The sequence below is a fragment of the Aphelocoma coerulescens genome, chromosome 23 (genome assembly GCF_041296385.1).
Source record: "Aphelocoma coerulescens isolate FSJ_1873_10779 chromosome 23, UR_Acoe_1.0, whole genome shotgun sequence".
NCBI lineage: Eukaryota > Metazoa > Chordata > Aves > Passeriformes > Corvidae > Aphelocoma > Aphelocoma coerulescens.
The window spans coordinates 5,718,436-5,735,882 of NC_091036.1; the positions used below are offsets into that span (position 1 = coordinate 5,718,436).

A 17,447-nucleotide genomic window follows, 5' to 3' on the forward strand; every position below is an offset into this window, starting at 1 on the left:
CTGGAGCAGCTTTTCCTCCACCACCACAGCTTTGTGCAGAGCCTTTTTCCCTTTTTGCCTTGGGATCAGCACTCAGGTTCACTTGCCAAATCCCCTCCCCTCCCTGCACTCCCTCCCTCTGCACTCCCCTAATCCAGGATCTCTGTCCATGCTGGATTAGTGGTTATTCCCTGCTGGATGACAGAAATCCCAGTTTGAGATCAGTTATTCCCAGCTGGATAATCTAAATCCCGATGTGGGGCTGGAGATCCAGGCTGTGCTGCTGAGTGAGCACCTGCGGATTCCCTGGACTCCCTTTTTTCCCCCTTTCCTAAGGAATTCTTCCTATCCCCCCCCCCTCAAAATTCATGGGGAAAAAATTTAAATTACAACATGAAACTTGGAATTTTCCACCCTTTTTCCTGCTTTTTTTTGGGGGGGGGGGAGGGGAGAATCGGGGGAGAATCCCACGTTTTCCAGCCCACCCTTTGTTTCCCGTTATTTTTCGGGTGTTGTTCTGTTGTTTGTTCGCAGTTGTGAACTGTTCTGACCCCGGGCACCTGGAAAACAGCGTCCGGCAAGTGCAGCCGAGCGGCCCCCACAGGTTCAGCTTCGGCACCACTGTGTCCTATCAGTGCATCCATGGATTTTATTTGTTGGGAACGCACGTCCTGACATGCCAGGGCGATGGCACGTGGGACAGAGCCCTCCCCCAGTGCCTTTGTAAGTGCTCCCGACGCTCCGTGCCCAGCCCGGCCGCTCCCCCCCGCGGGGTTGGCGCGGGGAAATGCCCGTGAAGGGCGCGTGGGGATGATCCCGGTGGGTTCCAGAGCTTGCCAGGGAAGGGGCTTGGGGGGTTGAGGAGAGGGATTCCCAGGGAAGGGGCTTTGGGGTTGAGGAGAGGGATTCCCAGGGAAGGGGCTTTGGGGTTGAGGAGAGGAATTCCCAGGGAAGGGGCTTTGGGGTTGAGGAGAGGGATTCCCAGGGAAGAGGCTTTGGGGTTGAGGAGAGGGATTCCCAGGGAAGGGGCTTGGGGGTTGAGGAGAGGGATTCCCAGGGAAGAGGCTTTGGGGTTGAGGAAAGGGATTCCCAGGGAAGGGGCTTTGGGGTTGAGGAGAGGGATTGCCAGGGAAGGGGCTTTGGGGGGTTGAGGAGAGGGATTCCCAGGGAAGGGGCTTTGGGGTTGAGGAGAGGGATTCCCAGGGAAGAGACTTTGGGGTTGAGGAGAGGGATTCCCAGGGAAGGGGCTTTGGGGTTGAGGAGAGGGATTCCCAGGGAAGGGGCTTGGGGGTTGAGGAGAGGGATTCCCAGGGAAGGGGCTTGGGGGGGTTGAGGAGAGGGATTCCCAGGGAAGAGGCTTTGGGGTTGAGGAGAGGGATTCCCAGGGAAGAGACTTTGGGGTTGAGGAGAGGGATTCCCAGGGAAGAGGCTTGGGGGTTGAGGAGAGGGATTCCCAGGGAAGGGGCTTTGGGGTTGAGGAGAGGGATTCCCAGGGAAGAGGCTTTGGGGTTGAGGAGAGGGATTCCCAGGGAAGGGGCTTGGGGGGGTTGAGGAGAGGGATTCCCAGGGAAGAGGCTTTGGGGTTGAGGAGAGGGATTCCCATGGAAGAGGCTTTGGGGTTGAGGAGAGGGATTCCCAGGGAAGGGGCTTTGGGGTTGAGGAGAGGGATTGCCAGGGAAGGGGCTTTGGGGGGTTGAGGAGAGGGATTCCCAGGGAAGGGGCTTTGGGGTTGAGGAGAGGGATTCCCAGGGAAGAGACTTTGGGGTTGAGGAGAGGGATTCCCAGGGAAGAGGCTTGGGGGTTGAGGAGAGGGATTCCCAGGGAAGGGGCTTTGGGGTTGAGGAGAGGGATTCCCAGGGAAGAGGCTTTGGGGTTGAGGAGAGGGATTCCCAGGGAAGGGCCTTTGGGGTTGAGGAGAGGGATTCCCAGGGAAGGGGCTTTGGGGTTGAGGAGAGGGATTCCCAGGGAAGGGGCTTGGGGGTTGAGGAGAGGGATTCCCAGGGAAGGGGCTTTGGGGTTGAGGAGAGGGATTCCCAGGGAAAGGGGCTTTGGGGTTGAGGAGAGGGATTCCCAGGGAAGAGACTTTGGGGTTGAGGAGAGGGATTCCCAGGGAAGGGGCTTTGGGGTTGAGGAGAGGGATTCCCAGGGAAAGGGGCTTTGGGGTTGAGGAGAGGGATTCCCAGGGAAAGGGGCTTTGGGGGGTTGAGGAGAGGGATTCCCAGGGAAGGGGCTTTGGGGTTGAGGAGAGGGATTCCCAGGGAAGAGACTTTGGGGTTGAGGAGAGGGATTCCCAGGGAAGAGGCTTTGGGGTTGAGGAGAGGGATTCCCAGGGAAGGGGCTTTGGGGTTGAGGAGAGGGATTCCCAGGGAAGGGGCTTTGGGGTTGAGGAGAGGGATTCCCAGGGAAAGGGGCTTGGAGGTTGAGGAGAGGGATTCCCAGGGAAGGGGCTTGGGGGTTGAGGAGAGGGATTCCCAGGGAAGAGGCTTTGGGGTTGAGGAGAGGGATTCCCAGGGAAGGGGCTTTGGGGTTGAGGAGAGGGATTCCCAGGGAAGGGGCTTTGGGGTTGAGGAGAGGGATTCCCAGGGAAGAGGCTTTGGGGTTGAGGAGAGGGATTCCCAGGGAAGGGGCTTTGGGGTTGAGGAGAGGGATTCCCAGGGAAGGGGCTTTGGGGTTGAGGAGAGGGATGTGGCTGGAGGGGGTTCTCAATAGGGACAGGCGGATCCCGATGGGGTTTGGGGCTTCCAGGCGGCTCCAGCTGGGATGGTGCCAGGGGAGAGGCGGGAGCGGCTCTGGAGCACAGGGAGGGCTCAGCCAAGGGAGGGCTCTCCTGAGTGAGGGCTCAGCTGAGTGAGGGCTCTCCTGAGGGACGAAGAGCTCTGCTGAGTGAGACCACACCTGAGTGAGGGCTCACCTGAGGGAGAGAGAGCTCACCTGAGTGCGGGCTCTCCTGAGTGAGGGAGAGCTCACCTGAGTGAGGGCATACCTGAGTGAGAGAGAGTTCACCTGAGTGAGAGCTCTGCTGAGTGAGGGCTCACCTGAGGGAGGGAAAGCTCAGCTGAGTGAGGGCTCTCCTGAAGGAGGAAGAGCTCAGCTGAATGAGGGCACACCTGAGTGAGGGCTCAGCTGAGGGAGGGCTCTCCTGAGTGAGGGAGAGCTCAGCTGAGGGAGGGCTCAGCCAAGGGAGGGAGAGCTCAGCTGAATGAGGGCACACCTGAGTGACGGAGAGCTCACCTGAGTGAGGGCTCACCTGAGGGCGGGCACACCTGAGGGCGGGCACACCTGAGGGAGGGAGAGCTCACCTGAGTGAGGGCTCACCTGAGGGAGGGCACACCTGAGGGAGGGAGAGCTCACCTGAGTGAAGGAGGGCTCACTTGGGAGAGTGAGAATTCACCTGAATGAGTGAAAACTCACCCGAGGGAAGGAGGGAGGGAGGGAGGGCTCACCTTCCTCCCACTGGGACTGGAGCTGGCAGCTTCCAGGGGATGGTTTGGTTTTAGGGAAGTGGGGGAAGACAAAATATTCCAGGTGATCTCGTGCTGTCCTGGTGATCCCCACTAGAAAACATCCAGGGTTTTCAGGAGAAGTCAGCGCTGGTATCCCAATATCCCAGATCCCTGGGAATTTGGGATCCAAAGTGGATTTTAGCTGCCTTAGGGAGGCGCAGGCAGGAGCAGCCCCACCCCCAGCAGGACCAGTTTGTCCCTTTGAGCACTAAACCAGCTGCAATCCCATTCCCTGCCCTCGGGCATGGCCTCGGAGCTCGGGAAATTCCAGTTGGCTTGAGCTGTTCCAAAGCTGGGATCGTTCCTTTTCTTTTTTCCCCGTTTATCCCTCCAGCCTGAATCCCACCAAGCAGTCCTGGGCACATTCTCCTTTCCTTTTGTCCTGTCTGCACCCCTTGCATGGATCCTGGGGAACTGGAGAGTGATGATCCATGTTCCCACAGCTGGGGGAAATTCCTGTTATTCCCTGATATCCCAGGCTGCCTCAGCCCCCAGCTGTCCTTGAGCACGAGGGGTCTCCTTCCTTCAAATATTGGGATTTGGAGGAGTTGTGGGCATTGGGAAACCCAGGTCAGTTTTACCACTGATTCCATGGATTCCTAGGGTTAAGAGTCAAAAAAAAAGGAGATTTTTCCATGTTTCTGTTTCCCATGTGTTGAACTTCCCTGTGAGGGTGGAGAGGTGCTGGAATGGATCTCCCAGAGAAGCTGGAGGTGTCCCCATCCCTGGAAGTGTCCAAGGCCAGGCTGGACGGGGTTTGGAGCAACCTGGGATTGGGAAAAGTGTCCCCTGCCCATGGAAAGGGTTGGAATTAAATGAAACCATCCAGGAATTCCGGAATTCCCTGGGGCTGAAGGTGGTGCCTCTGTTGCAGTGGTGTCGTGCGGCCACCCCGGCTCCCCTCCCCACGCGCAGATCTCGGGGGACAAGCACAGCGTGGGCTCCGTGGTCAGGTACAGCTGCCTGGGCAGGCGCACGCTGGTCGGGAATGCCACGCGGATGTGCCAGCTGGACGGGCGCTGGAGCGGCTCCCTGCCACACTGCTCCGGTGAGGGGCCTGGGGAAGGGGGCACCGTGTGCTCACCCAGCCATGGTCACCACCCATGGTCACCACCCATCATCATCATCATCATCCAGCCATGGTCACCCACCCCTCATCATCATCATCTCCCACCCATCATCATCATCACCCATTGTCATCTACCCTTGGTCATCCACCCATGGTCACCCACCCATGGTCATCTGCCCATCGTCATCATCTCCCACCCTTCATCATCATCCACCCATCGTCATCTGTCCATTGTCACCAAGCCATCATCATCCCTCATTGTTATCACCCATCATCACCCACCTATGGTCACCCCCCCATGGTCACCCACCCATTGTCATCTGCCCATCATCATCATCTCCCACCCATCGTCGTCATCACCCGTGGTCACCCACCCATCATCATCATCACCTATTGTCATCTACCCTTGGTCACCCACCCATGGTCACCCACCCATGGTCACCCACCCATGGTCATCTGCCCATCATCATCATCTCCCACCCATCGTCATCATCACCCATGGTCACCCACCCATGGTCATCTGCCCATCGTCATCATCTCCCACCTTTCATCATCATCCACCCATCGTCATCTGTCCATTGTCACCAAGCCATCATCATCCCTCATTGTTATCACCCATCATCACCCACCTATGGTCACCCCCCCATGGTCACCCACCCATTGTCATCTGCCCATCATCTTCATCTCCCACCCATCGTCGTCATCACCCATGGTCACCCACCCATCATCATCATCACCTATTGTCATCTACCCTTGGTCACCCACCCATGGTCACCCACCCATGGTCATCTGCCCATCATCATCATCTCCCACCCATCGTCATCATCACCCATGGTCACCCACCCATGGTCATCTGCCCATCGTCATCATCTCCCACCCATCGTCATCATCACCCATTGTCACCCACCCATGGTCACCCACCCATGGTCTTCTGCCCATCGTCATCATCTCCCACCCATCATCATCATCCACCCATCGTCATCTGTCTGTTGTCACCCACCCATTGTCACCAAGCCATCATCATCCCTCATTGTTACCACCCATCATCACCCACCTATGGTCACCTACCCGTTGTCATCATCTCCCATCTGTCGTCATCATCCACCCATGGTCATCTACTCATGGTCACCCATCCATTGTCACCCATCCTTGGTCGTCATCACCCAGCCATGGTCACCCAGCCATTGTCATCATCACCCATTGTCACCCAGCCCTTGTGCCTTGAGGGAGCTCCTGGTGGGTTCCCTTCCCTTCCACTTCTTCCCCTTCCCTGAACTTCCCTAACCCTTCCCTTTTCCCTTTTCCCTTTTCCCTTTTTCCCTTTTTCCCTTTTTCCCTTTTTCCCTTCTTCCCTTTTCCCTTTTCCCTTTTCCCTTTTCCCTTTTCCCCTTCCCTTTTCCCTTTTCCCTTTTCCCTTTTCTCTTTCCCTTTTCCCTTCTCCTTTTTCCCTTTTCCCTTTTCCCTTTTCCCTTTTCCCTTTTCCCTTTTCCCTTTTCCCTTTTCCCTTTTCCCTTTTCTTTTTCCCTTTTCCCCTTTCCTTTTTCCCTTCCCTTCCCCTGCCTTCCTCCCATGCTCCAATCCCTCCTTGTTTCCTGAGTGCAGCAGGGCTGGCTTGGAGCCCGTGGGAATTCCTGCTTGGAGGGGAAACATCCCCGGGATTGATGCTGGAGGCTCCACCTTGGGATTCGGGACTGGCCGTGCTTTGCATGCAGCTCACAACCCAGGGGCTCCTGGAATCAGGGAATGCTCCACCTGGAATTCCACGGTGCTGCTGGGGGTGGAATTCTCAGCAAGGGGGACAAGGGACAGGAGCCAGCATCCCATGGTGGCTCTGGTGACTCCGTGCTCTCTCTGGGCAGGGGGCAGCCAGGGCGTGTGCGGCGATCCCGGGATCCCTTCCCACGGGATCGGGCTGGGGGACACCTTCGACGTGGGCAGCGTGGTGCGGTTCAGCTGCGAGCCCGGCTACACCCTCCGGGGCTCCTCCGAGAGGATCTGCCACTCCAACGGCTCCTGGAGCGGCACGCAGCCGGAGTGTGAAGGTACCTCCCCGTGCCACGGCCCCCCAGCCTGCCCGGGTGTCCCCAGAACTGCCTCGGTGTCCCCAGCCTGCCCCAGTGTCCCCAGAGCGTCCCTGGTGTCCCCAGAACTGCCCCGGTGTCCCCGGAAAGGCCCCGATGTCCCCAGAGCTGCCCCGGTGTCCCCAGAGCTGCCCTGGTGTCCCCAGGACTGCCCCGGTGTCCTCAGAGCATCCCTGGTGTCCCCAGAGCTGCCCCGGTGTCCCCAGAGCTGCCCCGGTGTCTCCAGAGCTGCCCCGGTGTCCCCAGGACTGCTCTGGTGTCCCCAGAAAGGCCCCGATGTCCCCAGAGCTGCCCCGGTGTCCCCAGAGCTGCCCCGGTGTCCCTAGAACTGCCCCAGTGTCCCCAGCCTGCCCCAGTGTCCCCAGAGCTGCCCCGGTGTCCCCAGAACTGCCCCAGTGTCCCCAGCCTGCCCCAGTGTCCCCAGAACTGCCCTGGTGTCCCCAGAGCTGCCCCGGTGTCTCCAGAGCTGCCCCGGTGTCCCCAGAACTGCTCCGGTGTCCCCAGAGCATCCCTGGTGTCCCCAGAGCTGCCCCGGTGTCCCCAGAGCTGCCCCGGTGTCTCCAGAGCTGCCCCGGTGTCCCCAGGACTGCTCTGGTGTCCCCAGAAAGGCCCCGATGTCCCCAGAGCTGCCCCGGTGTCCCCAGAGCTGCCCCGGTGTCCCCAGAACTGCCCCAGTGTCCCCAGCCTGCCCCAGTGTCCCCAGAGCTGCCCCGGTGTCCCCAGAACTGCCCCAGTGTCCCCAGCCTGCCCCAGTGTCCCCAGAACTGCCCTGGTGTCCCCAGAGCTGCCCCGGTGTCTCCAGAGCTGCCCCGGTGTCCCCAGAACTGCTCCGGTGTCCCCAGAGCATCCCTGGTGTCCCCAGAACTGCCCCGGTGTCCCCAGAGCTGCCCTGGTGTCCCCAGAGCATCCCTGGTGTCCCCAGAACTGCCCCGGTGTCCCCAGGACTGCCCTGGTTTCCCCAGAGCTGCTCTGATGTTCCCAGAACTGCCCCAGTGTCCCCAGCCTGCCCCGGTGTCCCCAGAACTGCCCCAGTGTCCCCAGAGCTGCCCCAGTGTCCCCAGCCTGCCCCAGTGTCCCCAGAGCTGCCCCGGTGTCCCCAGAACTGCCCCAGTGTCCCCAGCCTGCTCCAGTGTCCCCAGAGCTGCCCCGGTGTCCCCAGAACTGCCCCAGTGTCCCCAGCCTGCCCCGGTGTCCCCAGAACTGCTCCGGTGTCTCCAGAGCTGCCCCGGTGTCCCCAGAACTGCCCCAGTGTCCCCAGAACTGCCCTGGTGTCCCCAGAGCTGCCCCGGTGTCCCCAGGACTGCCCTGGTTTCCCCAGAGCTGCTCTGATGTCCCCAGAACTGCCCCAGTGTCCCCAGCCTGCCCCGGTGTCCCCAGAGCTGCCCCGGTGTCCCCAGAGCTGCTCTGATGTTCCCAGAGCTGCCCCGGTGTCCCCAGAGCATCCCCGGTGTCCCCAGAACTGCCCCAGTGTCCCCAGAGCTGCCCCAGTGTCCCCAGAACTGCCCCAGTGTCCCCAGCCTGCCCTGGTATCCCCAGAACTGCTCTCATGTCCCCAGAACTTGCCTTTACTGAGGACAGGCAGGAGGAAACGCTTGGAATTTCGGGGGAGTTTTTGTGGTTTATGGTTTATTTCAACTTCACCATTTCCCTTCCCAGTGATTTCCTGTGGGAATCCGGGAACGCCCAGCAATGCCAGGGTGATCTTCAACGACGGCCTGGTGTTCTCCAGCTCCATCATCTACCAGTGCAGGGAGGGCTATTACTCCACAGGGGTGCTGAGCAGGCACTGCACCGTCAACGGGACCTGGACTGGGAGCAGCCCCGAGTGCACTGGTGAGCACTGGGATGGAATGCTGGGATGGGGAGAGGGGAAGGAGGATGGGTGGGAGATGATGATGGATGGGTGGGAGATGATGATGGATGGGTGGGAAATGGTGATGGATGGGTGACCACGGGTGGGTGACAATGGGTGGTGATGATGGGGGGGTGATGATGGGTGGGTGATGATGATGATGGGTGGGCGATGACAATGGGTGGATAATGATGGATGGGTGATGATGATGATAGGTGGGTGATGATGATGATGGGTGGGTGATGATGGGTGGGTGATGATGTGTGGGTGATGATGGGTGGTTGATGACAATGGGTGGATGATGGGTGGGTGATGACAATGGGTGGATGATGATGGATGGGTGATGATGATGGGTGGGTGATGATGGGTGGGTGATGATGGGTGGGTGATGATGTGTGGGTGATGATGGGTGGTTGATGACAATGGGTGGATGATGGGTGGGTGACAATGGGTGGATGATGATGGATGGGTGATGATGATGAGGGGTGGGTGATGATGGGTGGGTGATGACAACGGGTGGATGATGGGTGGGTGATGACAATGGGTGGATGATGATGGGTGGGTGATGATGATGATGGGTGATGGTGGTGGGTGGGAAATGATGATGGACGGGTGACAATGGATGGGTGACAATGGGTGGGTGACAGTGGGCGATGATGACGGGTGGTGATGATGGGTGGGTGACGATGGGTGGATGATGATGGATGGGTGATGATGATGATGGATGGGTGACAGTGGGTGGGTGACCATGGATGATGATGATGATGGGTGGATGGTGATGATGAGAGGGTGATGATGGATGGGTGATGATGATGATGGGAAATGATGGACGGGTGACAATGGGTGGGTGACAATGGGTGGATGGTGATGATGGGTGATGATGATGGGTGACGGTGGGTGACCGTGGATGATGATGATGGGTGGATGGTGATGGGTGGGAAATGATGATGGACGGGTGACAATGGGTGGGTGACAATGGGTGGGTGACAATGGGTGGATGGTGATGATGAGTGGATGATGATGGATGGGTGATGATGATGATGGGTGGGAAATGATGATGGACGGGTGACAATGGGTGAGTGACAATGGGTGGGTGACAGTGGGCGATGATGACGGGTGGGAGATGATGGGTGGGTGACCATGGGTGGATGATGATGGATGGGTGGATGATGATGATGGATGGGTGACAGTGGGTGGGTGACCATGGATGATGATGATGGGTGGATGGTGATGATGAGTGGACGATGATGGATGGGTCATGATGATGATGGGTGGGAAATGATGGGTGGGTGACCATGGGTGAGTGGCAATGGATGGGTGTCAATGAGTGGATGATGACGATGGGTGGATGGTGATGATGGGCAGATGATGATGGATGGGTGATGATGATGATGGGTGGGAAACTGTGATGGATGGGTGACCATGGTTGAGTGCCAATGGATGGGTGACCATGGGTGGATGATGATGATGGGTGGGAGATGATGACAATGGGCAGGTGACCATGGGTGATGACATGGCTTGGATGTGGCATGGACCATGGATGGGTGATGGTGATGGGTGACGATGAAGGATGAGCCCAGGCCCTGGGCACCACAAGTGCCACCATGAGAAACTGCTGACCCCTGGCCTGGCACCAGCAGCGGCCCAGCCTGGGAATTCTGCCAGGGCCTAATGGAAGAATCTTGCTCTGGGGTTGTCTTTCCCCAGCTGGATGCAGGGAGCTCTGGAGTAATTTTGGGAGCTGGAGGGGTTCTCCAGGGCTGCTCCTGAACGTGACATTCCTGGGGCAGGGATGTGTGTGAGCTCAGAGACCCTCGGGAAGGGCCGGAGCTTCCTCAGGTGCCTGTGAGGAGCGGGGATGGTGACAAAGGTGGCACCGGGATGGTGACAAAGGTGGACTTACAGAAGAGGCAGTGACTGGGCTGAGTGGGGGGTGCTGTGGGCAAACTGCCATCCCTTCACCCAGCTCTGACCCGGCTTTGCTTTAATCTTTAATGAGCGTTAATCCCGCTCCTTGCAAGGCCTTAATGAGGAGCAGCAGAGCCTGCTCCACGTCCCGCTCCACATTCCCAGTGCTACAAACCTGCTCTGCTTTTAACTGGTTCCATCCCGCCTGGAAGAACGCTCAGGACCACCACAGGTGGCATTCCAGCTGCCAGATATGCTCCTTTTTCCCTTCCTTGGCAGTGATCAACTGCGGAGACCCCGGCGTGCCGGCCAACGGGCTCAGGCTGGGCAGCGACTTCACCTACAACAAATCCGTGGTGTTCCAGTGCACGCCCGGCTTCATGATGGAGTCAGACAGGGCAGCTTCCCTCACCTGCACCAAAGACCGCACCTGGAACGGCACCAAACCTGTCTGCAAGGGTGAGGATCCTGGAGATAGCGCAGGAGACAAGTTTTGGAGGCCACCAGAGCTTCCCTGGAAGCCCAGCTGGGCGTTCCTTGGCTCCGTCATTCCATCCATCCAAACTTGGTGGCATTTTTCACGGAGCAGCAACACCTTGCTGTCTTCAGGGCTATCAATCCATGCCTGGGAGGGAGGGAGGGAGTTGCTCTTACCCTTGTGCTAGAGAAGGAGCAAAGCCCAGGGGGTGAAGTGACTTAGTCTGCACAAAAACCCGGATCAAACTCGGATGACATACCGTGTTTTGCAAGCAGACGCTTCGCTGGCATCACCCAGAAACATCTGAAAAATGCTCCCTGCGAGTCTTTTCATTGTTCTGAGGTGACTCCTGTGGTTCAGAGATAGAAAAGGGAGATAATAAAGCAGTGGCTGAGCAGGCTGGATCTCCTTTGCTCAGCCCCCAGCGCAGATAAGATGTGTGGCAGCATCCCTGCCCTCCTTTAAAAATCTGGAGAATTCACCTGCCACGACGCTGATACAAACACAGGCTGCATAAAAACCCTCAAATGCACTCCAGCTGCTTCCAAGGCTGTAAAGAGCCGTTCTTACTCTCCTTTTTCATTCCCTGCACTGAGCAAATGCTGCAGGAATGCTCCAGAATGTGGCCAAGAGTCTCATTTGGAGGCCGGGCTGATTTGCGCGGGTTCGGCTCGTCTGAGCTGAGAAGCAGAGCGCTGTGAAAATGTCACCTTAAAACAGCCCAGGGTGGGTGACAACCCGACAGGTTGGGGCTTCAACTGCTCATCTGAGCCTCAGCCAGGTTGTCCAAAATGTGTGAGTCTTCGGGGAAATCTGGGATGAGTTTTCACACCACGTCAGGGCGGATTTTTACCCTCAGCTGGAGATGAGCGTTGACTCCGAAATGGGATTTGTAGAGAGATTTAGGAAAAGGTTCTTCCCCCAGAAGGCACCGAGCAGGGTCCCCAGGGAATGGGCACAGCCCCAGGATCTCGAGGAATGTTTGGACAACGCTCTCAGGGATGCACAGGGTGGGATTTTGGGGTGTCTGTGCAGGGTCAGGAGTTGGACTGGATAATCCTCGTGGATCCCTTCCCACAAGATATTTTATAATTTGGGATTTAACTCCAAACCTTAAAGTAAAATCCTGGAGGTTTGACCCCAGTTTGTGCTCAGCCAGTCCTGAGAGATGCTCTGGGAGAGCAGGAAGTGACTGATCCCACACAGAATTAGCTTGTTAATGGAAATAATTACGAAGTGGAACACCCTGACCCTGCTTTTCCTTCCCCCACAGCCATCACCTGCAGAGCTCCACAGGCCATTCCCAACGGGAAGGTGGTGGGCTCGGATTTCAGCTGGGGCTCCAGTGTCAGCTATGCCTGCCTGGAGGGCTACCAGCTGTCCCTGCCTGCTGTGCTCACCTGTGAGGGCAACGGCTCCTGGAGCGGGGAGATCCCCCAGTGCTTCCGTGAGTAGGCAACTCCCCTCTTTTCCACTGGGAATCAGCAGGATTCTGTTGAAAACCCGATTTTGGGGGGATTTTTCCAACTTTTCTCCAGGCTCTGTGTCACTCAGGGTTCAGAGGGACCTTGCTGTGCTTCCTGCCTCCATCCTAAAGGAAGTTTTCCATCAGCTGGAGTGGGAATTTTTCATGCCGTGGTGATGCTTCAGGAGCCTGGAGCCAAAGTCTGGCTGCTCTCCCAACTGCCACGTGCCTTGGTTTTTTGGGAGCATTGGTTTGGCACCTGGGAGGAGGAGGCAGGGACACAGTTGGTCACTCCAGGGACACACAGGTGGTCACTCCACCCCTGTGTCAGAGGTGTGGGGCCACTTTTGGGATCAATCCGGGCATGTTCCATGTTCTTACCCACAAAACATCCTCAAAACTTTGTCCTCAGTGACTGAATCCTCTGCAATCAAGACTCCCGAAACTGCTAAAAAATCCTTTGGCAAAGGGCACCGTGTAGCAAGCAGAAGTTGGGAATGTTTTGTGAAGGCTGGAAGGGTTTGATCCAACAGCTAATGCCAAAAAACCTGGGAATTAAACGTTTCCTAGTGCTAAAGGCAGCTCTGAGTTCCTTCTCCAGCTGCACAACAGCCATTTTCAGATTAAATCCCACAAACCCCCGCACCTTTCCCTGGATCCGGGATAATGAGTGGCCTTTCCGTGTGACACGGAGCCACGGAACAAAGTGACACCGTGCAATTAGGGGAGAGAAAAAAAGAGGGGAAAAAAGGCAGATCCTGGGGGAGAAGGTGGAAGTTAATTAACCAAAAGGAGACAATTACAGGGAGTGCAGCCAGCGACGCCTCCTGCCAGCGCTAATTCCCGAGTTAATCACGGAGCTGGGTGGGCTGGTGACAGACCTGGCTGGGATGTGACGCTCCTGGAGGGGTCTGTGGCCATGTCCTTGTCCCTTTGCTGTTGCAGCCGTGTTCTGTGGGGACCCGGGCACGCCGGCCCAGGGCAGGCGGGAGGATCGAGGCTTCACCTACCGCTCGTCCGTGTCCTTCTCCTGCCTGGCCCCGCTGGTGCTCGTGGGCTCGGCGCGGAGGTTCTGCCAGTCCGACGGCACCTGGAGCGGGACCCAGCCCAGCTGCATCGGTGAGGGGGGACCCTCTGGGGGCAGCTGCAGGATTTGGGGGCTCATTGTGTTTTCCTGTTGGGTTTCGTCCTGGAATTTGTAGGAATAAGCGTTTGGTTGCCGTGGAAATCAGCTGAGGGATGCTGCTTTTGGGGGGTGGGTTCTCGCTGGTGGTCCACAACCCTTTTCCCCTTCTCCTTCTCCCTTTCTCCCCTTCTCCTCCCTTTCTCCCCTTCTCCTTCTCCCCTTCTCCTTCTCCCCTTCTCCCCTTCTCCTTCTCCCCTTCTCCCCTTCTCCTTCTCCCCTTCTCTCCTTTTCCTTCTCTCCTTTTCCTTCTCCCCTTGTCCTTCTTCCCTTCTCCTCCTCTTTTCCTTCTCCCCTTTTCCTTCTCCCCTTGTTCTTCTCCCCTTCTCCTCCTCCTCTTTTCCTTCTTCCCTTCTCCTCCTCTTTTCCTTCTCCCCTTCTCTCCTTTTCCTTCTCCCCTTTTCCTCCTCCCCTTTTCCTCCTCCCCTTTTCCTTCTCCCCTTCTCCTCCTCTTTTCCTTCTCCCCTTCTCTCCTTTTCCTTCTCCCCTTTCCTCCTCCCCTTGTCCTTCTCCCCTTCTCCTCCTCTTTTCCTTCTCCCCTTTTCCTTCTCCAGGCCCTGCTACTTAAATTCCCATCCCTGGAAGTGTCCCAGGCCAGCTTGGAGCACCCTGAGCTGGTGGGAAGTGTCCCCACCCACAGAACTGGGTGATTTTTAAGCTCCTTTCCAACCCAAACCGTGCTGGGAGTGAGGGCTGTGTACAGAGACCAAACTCCTGCTGAGCTGTTGGGATTTGGGATGACATTTCCAGGCATTCCTCAGGTGTTTTCTGGAGCTTCCAGAACCCTCTGGGAGGTTTTTAACCCTAACTGGTCACTGTGTTTTTGCTTTTCTGATCCTCCAGCTGTGTTCTGGAGCCCCAGAGTTCCTGTGGTGGCAAAGGGCTGCTCCCTGGCCACCACCCTCATCCCCCTCGGAAAGAGACCGATCTCGGGCTGTTTTCCATGGATTTCAGCCCTCCTGGTTACATCCTAAATGCATCGACTACAGGAATGTAAAAACACTCGTGGCCAGGTTTCCTGTTGATTTTTCCAGGAGCTTTCTCACATCCGAGGAGTTGGGAGCCCCCTCCTGCTGCTGGAAATGTTGGATCTCTGAGGTCCATGAAAATTCCTGCTGAGCTCAGGGCAGGGAAGAGGACGGGATCGGGCAATCCCATGGTCCTTGGAGATCAGGATGGCCCATGGGAGCAGAGGGCAGGGAAGAAGACGGGATCACCATGGTCCTTGGGGAATGGGATAGCCCTGGGGAGCAGAGGGGATGGGTGTAGAAAGCAGGGAAAGGGTGGAGCTGTCCTGATCCAAGGTGTGCGTTCCCGGTTTTTTCTCCGGAGGGATGCAGTGCCCCTGGTTCCTTTGTGCTGCTGCAGGCAGGGATTTCAGGAACAAGAAGATCCATGTGCTTTTCCTTGTCGCTGTGTGTTCCTTCGGAGCCAAATCCCGCTCGTGTTCCAGAGGTGCAGCAGGATCCGTGTGCCTGGAGGGATCGGAGCTGTCCTGTAAAACCCTCTCCCTGGTTTTTTCCAGATCCCAGCCTCACGACGTGTGCGGATCCCGGAGTGCCTCTTTTTGGGATGCAGAACAATTCCCAGGGATACCAGGTACAGCCATGGAAGAGGGGTGTGCCCCAAAACCAGCCCTGCTCGGGCCTTGGCCTGGATTCCCCAGTTATCCCATGGATTAATGTGTTATCCCATGGATTCCCAAGTTATCCCATGGATTAATGTGTTATCCCGTGGATTCCCCAGTTATCCCATGGATTAATGTGTTATCCCATGGATTCCCAAGTTATCCCATGGATTAATGTGTTATCCCATGGATTAATGTGTTATCCCATGGATTCCCCAGTTATCCCATGGATTAATGGGTTATCCCATGGATTCCCCAGTTATCCCATGGATTCACAAGTTATCCCATGGATTCAGCAGTCATCCCATGGATTCCCCAGTTATCCCATGGATTCCCCAGTTATCCCATGGATTCACAAGTTATCCATGGATTAATGGATTATCCCATGGATTCCCCAGTTATCCCATGGATTCCCCAGTTATCCCATGGATTAATGTGTTATCCCATGGATTCCCCAGTTATCCCATGGATTCCCCAGTTATCCCATGGATTAATGTGTTATCCCGTGGATTCCCCAGTTATCCCTTGGATTAATGTGTTATCCCATGGATTCCCCAGTTATCCCATGGATTCACAAGTTATCCCATGGATTAATGGGTTATCCCATGGATTAATGTGTTATCCCATGGATTCCCCAGTTATCCCATGGATTAATGTGTTATCCCATGGATTCACAAGTTATCCCATGGATTAATGGGTTATCCCATGGATTAATGTGTTATCCCATGGATTCCCAAGTTATCCCATGGATTAATGGGTTATCCCATGGATTCACAAGTTATCCCATGGATTAATGGGTTATCCCATGGATTAATGTGTTATCCCATGGATTCCCCAGTTATCCCGTGGATTCCCCAGTTATCCCATGGATTAATGTGTTATCCCATGGATTCACCAGTCATCCCATGGATTCCCATGTTGTCCCACGGATTCATGTGTTCTCCCTTGGATTCACGTGTCCTTCCATGAGTTAATGCCTCCTGGCATGGATTGATGTGTTTTCCCATGGATTCACGTGTGCTCCCATGCATTCATGTGTTATCCCATGGGATTCTTGTGTCCTCCTGTGGATTCATGTCTTCTCCCATGGATTAACGTGTCCTTCTATGGATTCACGTGTCCTCCTCCCATGGATTAATGTCTCATCCCATGGATTAATGTCTCATCCCATGGATTCCTGTCTCCTCCTGGGAGCAGGACACCCCCAACGTGCTCCGTTAGCCCTCCGAGCATGTTTGCCCAGCATTAATTAGCAGTGCATTGTATCCGAAATTAATTACAGTGCTCATTAATACTAACTGCTGTTCACATTCATTCCAGTTAATTTCCAGGCCAAATCCTGCAGGTGCTTTTGCTGATCCCAGCTCCCATCCAGCAGGAAATCATTGGAATGGGAACAGAAACCCCACAGCGACTCCCTGGGGGGCTCCATTCCAGCCTTCCCTGTGGGTGCCCATTCCCTGCTGGGACAGTGGATGCCAGAGCGGATCCTTCTGTTTTCCTGCTAATTAATCACCTTCATCTTGGGCTTTAATGAATTAATTTTAGGTTGAATTCATTTTAAGCCACCATAAGTGTCATTATTTCCCTGTTGGGAGCTTCCCTGGGATCGGAGCTGCCCCTGGTGCTCGTGGGAGGGGTGAGGAGGTGACGAGGGAATGGCGCCTTCGGAAGCGCGGGGGATGAAGGCTTGGGAAGGCCTGGGAAGCTGAGTGATTGTCTCCCGTTGGGACAGGTGGGAAGCATCCTGTTCTTCAGGTGCCAGAAGGGATATCTGCTGCAGGGCTCCACCACCAGGACCTGCCTGCCCAACCTCACCTGGAGCGGCGTCCAGCCCGACTGCGTCCGTGAGTCCTGGGAATGGCACGGGGAGCCCCTCAGCCAGGCTCTGGGAAACGGGTTCTTGGAGGAAATGGGTTGGATTTTAGGGAGAATTTGGGGTTAGGAAGGAATTTCTCCCTGTGAGGGTGGGGAAGGGGTGGGATGGAATTCCCAGAGAAGCTGTGGCTGCCCCTGGATCCCTGGAAGTGCCCGAGGCCGGGTTGGATGGGCCTTGGAGCAGCCTGGGATAGTGGGAGGTGTTCCTGCCCATGGCAGGGCATGGAAAGGGATAATCCTTAATGTCCCTTCCCACCCAAACCATCCCCTGATTCCCAAACATTCCATGGTAACAAAGGGAGCTCACAAATCCCTTCTCCCCTGCCATTCCACCACATGATTCCAGATGGGATTTTCTTCACCTGGCCCTCCCCCAGAGCCACAATTCCAGGTGAAAAGTTGATTTGTGCTTCCCAAACCCCGT

The 17,447-nt window shown here is 56.4% G+C and overlaps 1 protein-coding gene across 1 annotated transcript in view; it reads left to right on the forward strand.

Annotated features, from left to right (window-relative positions):
* The window catches only part of CSMD2 (CUB and Sushi multiple domains 2), a 368,722-nt gene that overhangs the window by 338,411 nt on the left and 12,864 nt on the right, over nt 1-17,447 (forward strand). The window contains exons 56-64 of the mRNA XM_069036010.1: nt 514-702; nt 4,357-4,530; nt 6,411-6,593; nt 8,289-8,465; nt 10,672-10,851; nt 12,144-12,317; nt 13,281-13,454; nt 15,044-15,117; nt 16,881-16,992. Of these exons, the coding sequence (XP_068892111.1) occupies nt 514-702; nt 4,357-4,530; nt 6,411-6,593; nt 8,289-8,465; nt 10,672-10,851; nt 12,144-12,317; nt 13,281-13,454; nt 15,044-15,117; nt 16,881-16,992 (1,437 nt within the window). The remainder of the gene's footprint in view (nt 1-513; nt 703-4,356; nt 4,531-6,410; nt 6,594-8,288; nt 8,466-10,671; nt 10,852-12,143; nt 12,318-13,280; nt 13,455-15,043; nt 15,118-16,880; nt 16,993-17,447) is intronic.